The sequence below is a fragment of the Sycon ciliatum genome, chromosome 10, assembly GCF_964019385.1.
Source record: "Sycon ciliatum chromosome 10, ocSycCili1.1, whole genome shotgun sequence".
NCBI lineage: Eukaryota > Metazoa > Porifera > Calcarea > Leucosolenida > Sycettidae > Sycon > Sycon ciliatum.
In genome coordinates, this window is record NC_088652.1 from 27,112,996 (window position 1) to 27,119,671 (window position 6,676).

A 6,676-nucleotide genomic window follows, 5' to 3' on the forward strand; every position below is an offset into this window, starting at 1 on the left:
TTGCCAGAGTGCTCAAACTGACAAGTCAGTGAGCTCTGCATAATGCAAACAGCAAAGGCACTACCCCACGCAAGAGTGCTCAACTGCTACAAGAGCAGGAGCGAAATACTCAATCTGCGGACAGAACTGTTTCGTCCTTTGTGGACTCGTCAGCGCAGCACAGAGGAAATGAGGCCGAACCTAATAGCAATGGAAATAAAAATTTCCAATCAGGCCCGAACGTACCTTGCCAGAGTGCTCAAACTGACAAGTCAGTGAGCTCTGCATAATGCAAACAGCAAAGGCACTACCCCACGCAAGAGTGCTCAACTGCTACAAGAGCAGGAGCGAAATACTCAATCTGCGGACAGAACTGTTTCGTCCTTTGTGGACTCGTCAGCGCAGCACAGAGGAAATGAGGCCGAACCTAATAGCAATGGAAATAAAAATTTCCAATCAGGCCCGAACGTACCTTGCCAGAGTGCTCAAACTGACAAGTCAGTGAGCTCTGCATAATGCAAACAGCAAAGGCACTACCCCACGCAAGAGTGCTCAACTGCTACAAGAGCAGGAGCGAAATACTCAATCTGCGGACAGAACTGTTTCGTCCTTTGTGGACTCGTCAGCGCAGCACAGAGGAAATGAGGCCGAACCTAATAGCAATGGAAATAAAAATTTCCAATCAGGCCCGAACGTACCTTGCCAGAGTGCTCAAACTGACAAGTCAGTGAGCTCTGCATAATGCAAACAGCAAAGGCACTACCCCACGCAAGAGTGCTCAACTGCTACAAGAGCAGGAGCGAAATACTCAATCTGCGGACAGAACTGTTTCGTCCTTTGTGGACTCGTCAGCGCAGCACAGAGGAAATGAGGCCGAACCTAATAGCAATGGAAATAAAAATTTCCAATCAGGCCCGAACGTACCTTGCCAGAGTGCTCAAACTGACAAGTCAGTGAGCTCTGCATAATGCAAACAGCAAAGGCACTACCCCACGCAAGAGTGCTCAACTGCTACAAGAGCAGGAGCGAAATACTCAATCTGCGGACAGAACTGTTTCGTCCTTTGTGGACTCGTCAGCGCAGCACAGAGGAAATGAGGCCGAACCTAATAGCAATGGAAATAAAAATTTCCAATCAGGCCCGAACGTACCTTGCCAGAGTGCTCAAACTGACAAGTCAGTGAGCTCTGCATAATGCAAACAGCAAAGGCACTACCCCACGCAAGAGTGCTCAACTGCTACAAGAGCAGGAGCGAAATACTCAATCTGCGGACAGAACTGTTTCGTCCTTTGTGGACTCGTCAGCGCAGCACAGAGGAAATGAGGCCGAACCTAATAGCAATGGAAATAAAAATTTCCAATCAGGCCCGAACGTACCTTGCCAGAGTGCTCAAACTGACAAGTCAGTGAGCTCTGCATAATGCAAACAGCAAAGGCACTACCCCACGCAAGAGTGCTCAACTGCCACAAGAGCAGGAGCGAAATACTCAATCTGCGGACAGAACTGTTTCGTCCTTTGTGGACTCTTCAGCGCAGCACAGAGGAAATGAGGCCGAACCTAATAGCAATGGAAATAAAAATTTCCAATCAGGCCCGAACGTACCTTGCCAGAGTGCTCAAACTGACAAGTCAGTGAGCTCTGCATAATGCAAACAGCAAAGGCACTACCCCACGCAAGAGTGCTCAACTGCTACAAGAGCAGGAGCGAAATACTCAATCTGCGGACAGAACTGTTTCGTCCTTTGTGGACTCGTCAGCGCAGCACAGAGGAAATGAGGCCGAACCTAATAGCTATGAGAAAGGGAGAAGGAGCAGTTACAAAAGAGGATAAGGATTTGAGAATAGTGGAGATAAGGAGAGATGCAGAAGGATTAGGGTGTTATCGTTTGCAAATTCGATTAATCTTGTGACGTCTCAAACTGGATGCAGAATAAAATTCACAGGCACAACCATTACATACATGCAGCCTATGTCCCGTGTGAGTACTCTGGTGGTCTTGAAGGCATTTTAACTCCGTGAAAGACTTGTTACAGTGTGCACATTTGAATGGCTTCTCTCCAGTGTGGATGAGTTGGTGACGCAAAAGATTGGAACTGTGGCTGAACGACTTTGCGCAAACCTTACACTTGTATGGTTTCTCTCCAGAGTGCATACGTTCATGAAGTTTTAGTCTACAATTGTAACTGAATGACTTTTCACACTTCTTGCACTTGAAGGGTTTCTGGTTGTGATGCATGCGTTCATGTCTAGTAAGGCTAGACTGGTTAGAGAATGCCATTTCGCACAGCTTACATTTCACCAAGTTTCCTCCAGTTGGTTTGTGTGGTTTTTCAGATACAACTTCACCAGTGCATTGGGGAGATACCGAATTATCGCTAATATTACCTATACTCTGTTGATTCAGGTCAAAGTCAACAGAGTAGATCGACGATTCGTCATTAGGCGAGTCACGTGTCTCTTCTGGAGCGGCGTGGTGGTCTGGACCAGTTAGGGAAGAGCTGACCTGTGGAATAGATGTGGGGAGATATCGTTTTCGTATTCTGCCTGTTGACGTTGGCGGCTCCAAGTCAGTGTTGCAAGAAGCTGATGCTGAAGCTTCAGCCTCTTTTTGGTTCTTGCTCTGGACTTCGCTACGTGGTGCAGCGATGACGACTGGCTCAGGAAGCGGACAGAAATTTACTGGAGAATAACCGTGCTGTGCATTGTCCAGTCTGGATGACGTTATCGAGCTATGCCGTTGTGGATAATCCACAGAAGACGTTTCAGAGGTCACTATGTTATTTCCATGATCGATCGCAGCGTGGTGACGCGCGACACTTGGCTCACCATGGAGATACGAAACATGACAAGGCGGAAACCCGCACGGCATTGGCGTTTTACTTGTCCATATCACTAAGCGTGACAACATTGATAATTCATCTGAATCCAAACTGCTCTCAGACGTCCAGTCCGCATCATGCTCCATTGTTAACGGAACTCGACCGTCTTCTATGTTGACCAATTGAACAGTCAAGAGCACGGCCAAAGTTAGCAACAGACGATATATTCAAGCTTGCTGAATAATGAGTGTAAGCTCTATGAGTGATGACAAGCTGGATCTGTTCACATAAATACAGTTCTCACTTTAATACTGTGGTAACAAAATGTGAGGAAGGATGATCACGTCCTATTTGGGTACATGGGATGGAAGATTAGCTGCGCAAAGTTTGCTTACCCCTCACAAGTGAGATATTCATGACGGACTTGTGCCACTGTGTGGAAATTCGGGTACCAGTGAGATTATAAGTTTTATTCAACAGAAATGGACGATATCTTCAAGCATGCTGTATAATGATTGTAAACTCTATGGGTGATGACAAATTGGATTTCTTCAAATAAATATTGTTCTCACGTACTGTATTAAAACACCTCTTGGGAAAGGTAGTCACCTCTGATTTGGGCACCTGTGCTGGTATTTGAAGAACTTAATTTGTGGTAATACCTCGCAGGTGGGATAATCATGTCGGACTTGCCAGGTTTCGTGGGAATTTCATGATATTTCAAGTTTTGTGCTAAAAACCGCGATATGTGTACAGTGCGAACACGCTCTAGGCACTGACGATCGTTTTTGACAGGATCTTTCTCCTGTACTCCGAGTTTCAACTGACTACACGGTACACTTTGTTGTGTGTAAGACAGATCTGCCGGGTCGAGTATCTGGCTCTCTGGTAGTTGTGATAAATGCGTCAAAATGGCTGCGAAGGCGCATCACTTCCTGTGACTCAAATAGTCGATTGCTGAACCTCACACTGATTTCATGCTGTAGAGGAAGATTTGTCTCACGTCTTTAGAGAGGCTCCCTGTTGCGAGTCATGGTGGTGACAGTCAATTTTGTTCGTCAGGCCTTTCCCCTTGTCACCTTCCCCTCGAACGAATGAATACTTTGTATGTTGGGGCTTCCCTCGTGCTACATAGTGCGGGAAGTGTGTAGGTTGCAGTGAGAACTCCGTCCCACCAGCCAGTGGGAATTCACAGGAAGCTTGAGGGTGAAAGTCAGAAGAAAGTGTTGAATGGTCGCTGCTTGGATGACCAGTAAGCCATAGCTTAGTGTTAGAGCTTTGCTGCTTATTATAAGTGTCAGGGTTCGAGTCCTGGTGGTGAAAGTCAATTTTACCTTTCGTCCATTTCCACTAAGCACATGAACTTTGAGATAGTATTAGAAGATTTGAGGAGTTTTGACAAAGACTAGAACAAGGCAAAACAATATTATACATGGGAGCAAAGATACATACAGACCGAATATAATTATAGCTTTATACGCGGCCTTGAAAACAGCAGAGCAATGCGTACGTGCTCTAGAAGTATTATACTTGTTTGCGACATTCAAAAGGACAGGTTTATCAACAATGGAAAATGCGTTCCGTCTGTGTGAGACGTGCAAAGGACAACATGGAATGAAACAGTACAATATCAACGGGAAGACAATGATACAAGATATTGTTTGTGATGGTAGTTGTAAGTATGGGTGAAATCAGCGTGTAAGTAAGCAGTTACCAAGGAGTGGAGTTCAGATCTGTCTGTCATTGGCATTGAATTTACCCCGGTTAAAACCGGTCATAAAAATCAGATTTCAGATCATTTTGAAAAAGCTTCTGTTTAGAGGGTGTTTGTATTTTCAAGTTCTTGAAAAGTGTGGTTTGGCAGTGAAAGACTTGTCCCGATCGTTCACACATGATCCCTTGCTCTTAGGAATGGATTCGTGCATGAGCTGTTTTGCTGGATTTCCGATTGAATGACTTTCCACATACATCACACGAAAATGGTTTCTCTCCAGAATGGATGCGTTGATGACTTGTGAGATGTGGTAATTGTCTGAATGCCTTGCCACATAATTTACACTGAAATGGTTTCTCTCCAGAATGGATGCGTTGATGACTTGTGAGATGTGGTAATTGTCTAAATGCCTTGCCACATAATTTACACTGAAATGGCTTCTCTCCAGTATGTGTACGTAAATGAGATCTAAGGCTGGAACTGGCGGAAAAACCTTGACCACAGTAATTACACTGAAACCGTTTCTCCCCTGTATGGATACGTTCATGAGCAGTTCGATTGGATTTGTCACTGAATGACTTATCGCAGTGCTTGCACGTAAAGGGTTTCTCTCCTGAGTGAACACGTCCATGACTGGTAAGCTTAGCTCGCCTATTGAAGGTTTTATCGCACACTTTACACTTTAACAATTTTTCTTCTGGATGTGTACATTCATCAGATGTTATTAAACAAGATTGAGCAGAAAATGATTTATCGCATTGCTTACATTTAAGCGGCTTTTCTCCAGGTTGTGAATGCGCACGATCCAGTGTGTCACTCTGGCGATCGAGTGACGTATCTGTTTCCTTGCTGAGCAACGGTTCAGGCTGAGTAATGTCAATTTGAAGTTGACAAACTTCCTTCGAAAACGACTCAGAGGTGTGCATATTGTTGAACGTTTTACGATCGTGATGTTTGGGATCTTCACATAAGCTGGACGAAAGAGGAGATACTGGAATACGTCCGATAATGTGAAGGTCCACATCGGCAGACTTGCTTGAGTAATTGCCACCTTCCGAGTCATACGCTACGTGCCCATGGCCTGTGTAGTGATATGAAACGGAGACGGGATGGTTAACAGTTTGGTTACCGTTGTCTTGCGATCTTTTGTCAGTGTCCACTGCAGGTGTCATGGGATTTGAGCTTGGGTTTACGATAGCTGTTGTCGAAACAATAGTAGCGTTTGTTTTGTTGTTACTCTGGAACTCTGGTAGTTGCTCCCTGAACTTGTCTGCCACATCCTCCATGAAACGATGATCTTGAAGGGCATCGGAGGTAGATATTGGAGTGTTGCAAGAGCTGAATGAGGAACGCAGAGGAGGATTATATCCGTAGAAGAATTCAGAGGTCGCTACTTGATTGCCGCTTTCAGCATTTGGGTGGTTATGTGCTCCATAAGATGAGCCGTACGATGCTGCTATATTTGGCGGTGGAGGACACGCAGTAGACCTTCTGCTGGTCCATATGACTAGTGGTGGCAGTGATGAGAGTACATCAGAGTCCACGCTACTCGCCGAATTCCATTCACAATTATCCATGATTCACGTACAACACAAAGTCTCAAAACTGTAATTTTCCTTCCAAGCACAAAACGTGTCCGACGTCAGTGCCAATAATTCAAATAGCAAGAACTCGCCCTAGGATGTAGGTTTTATAATCAGTAGCATTTGTGTTTCCCGAGGAAAATTCTGCTAATTCGTCACGTCAAACATCTATTTATGAACTCTATAATCAACTGACACATGGCAATCTTATCATATCCTGAGCATACTCATAAGCACCTACACGCACACAGGTTTACATACACAGGCTGACACACACACACACACACACACACACACACACACACACACACACACACACATACACATACACGTTATCCTTGTTATGTTCTCTTCACCTTAGAGCTTGTGTTGGTATCACGAAAGCTGAGACTTACACTTCATGCTGACTCTTCAACTCCTGACGTGGGATGGTGTCAATGTGAGACACCTTGGCGTTAGATATTGAATGGGACATCGTTGTATCGAAGCGTTTTCACCTCATGTGAATATAATGATAATAATAATAATTATTATGTAGGGTCTTTGAAGAGCCTGGTATAATGTGACAAGATTCACAAGGAC

The 6,676-nt window shown here is 44.8% G+C and overlaps 2 protein-coding genes across 2 annotated transcripts; both read right to left on the bottom strand.

Moving 5' to 3' along the window:
• Positions 1-1,857: 1,857 nt before the first annotated feature.
• LOC135826797 (zinc finger protein 701-like) lies at positions 1,858-3,116 on the bottom strand. Its single transcript, XM_065339402.1, has one exon. It carries the CDS (start codon positions 2,941-2,943, stop codon positions 1,858-1,860), a length of 1,086 nt encoding a protein of 361 aa, XP_065195474.1. The 5' UTR covers positions 2,944-3,116.
• Positions 3,117-4,173: 1,057 nt separating this feature from the next.
• Positions 4,174-6,171, bottom strand: LOC135826798 (zinc finger protein 888-like). The gene is made up of 2 exons (XM_065339403.1): positions 5,023-6,171; positions 4,174-4,202 (listed from the first exon to the last, which is right to left on the bottom strand). Exons 1-2 carry the CDS (start codon positions 6,086-6,088, stop codon positions 4,174-4,176), a joined length of 1,095 nt encoding a protein of 364 aa, XP_065195475.1. The 5' UTR covers positions 6,089-6,171.
• Between the last annotated feature and the right edge of the window lie 505 nt (positions 6,172-6,676).

Excerpts from the sequence above, each read along its gene's own strand:
- LOC135826797 (XM_065339402.1), bottom strand. The coding sequence starts at position 2,943 with ATGGAGCATGATGCGGACTGGACGTCTGAGAGCAGTTTGGATTCAGAT.
- LOC135826798 (XM_065339403.1), bottom strand. The coding sequence starts at position 6,088 with ATGGATAATTGTGAATGGAATTCGGCGAGTAGCGTGGACTCTGATGTA. Across the intron at positions 4,203-5,022 it reads AGGGGAGAAACGGTTTCAGT|TCTTTGTCAAAACTCCTCAA; the intron begins GTAATTACTGTG and ends GCCTTGTTCTAG.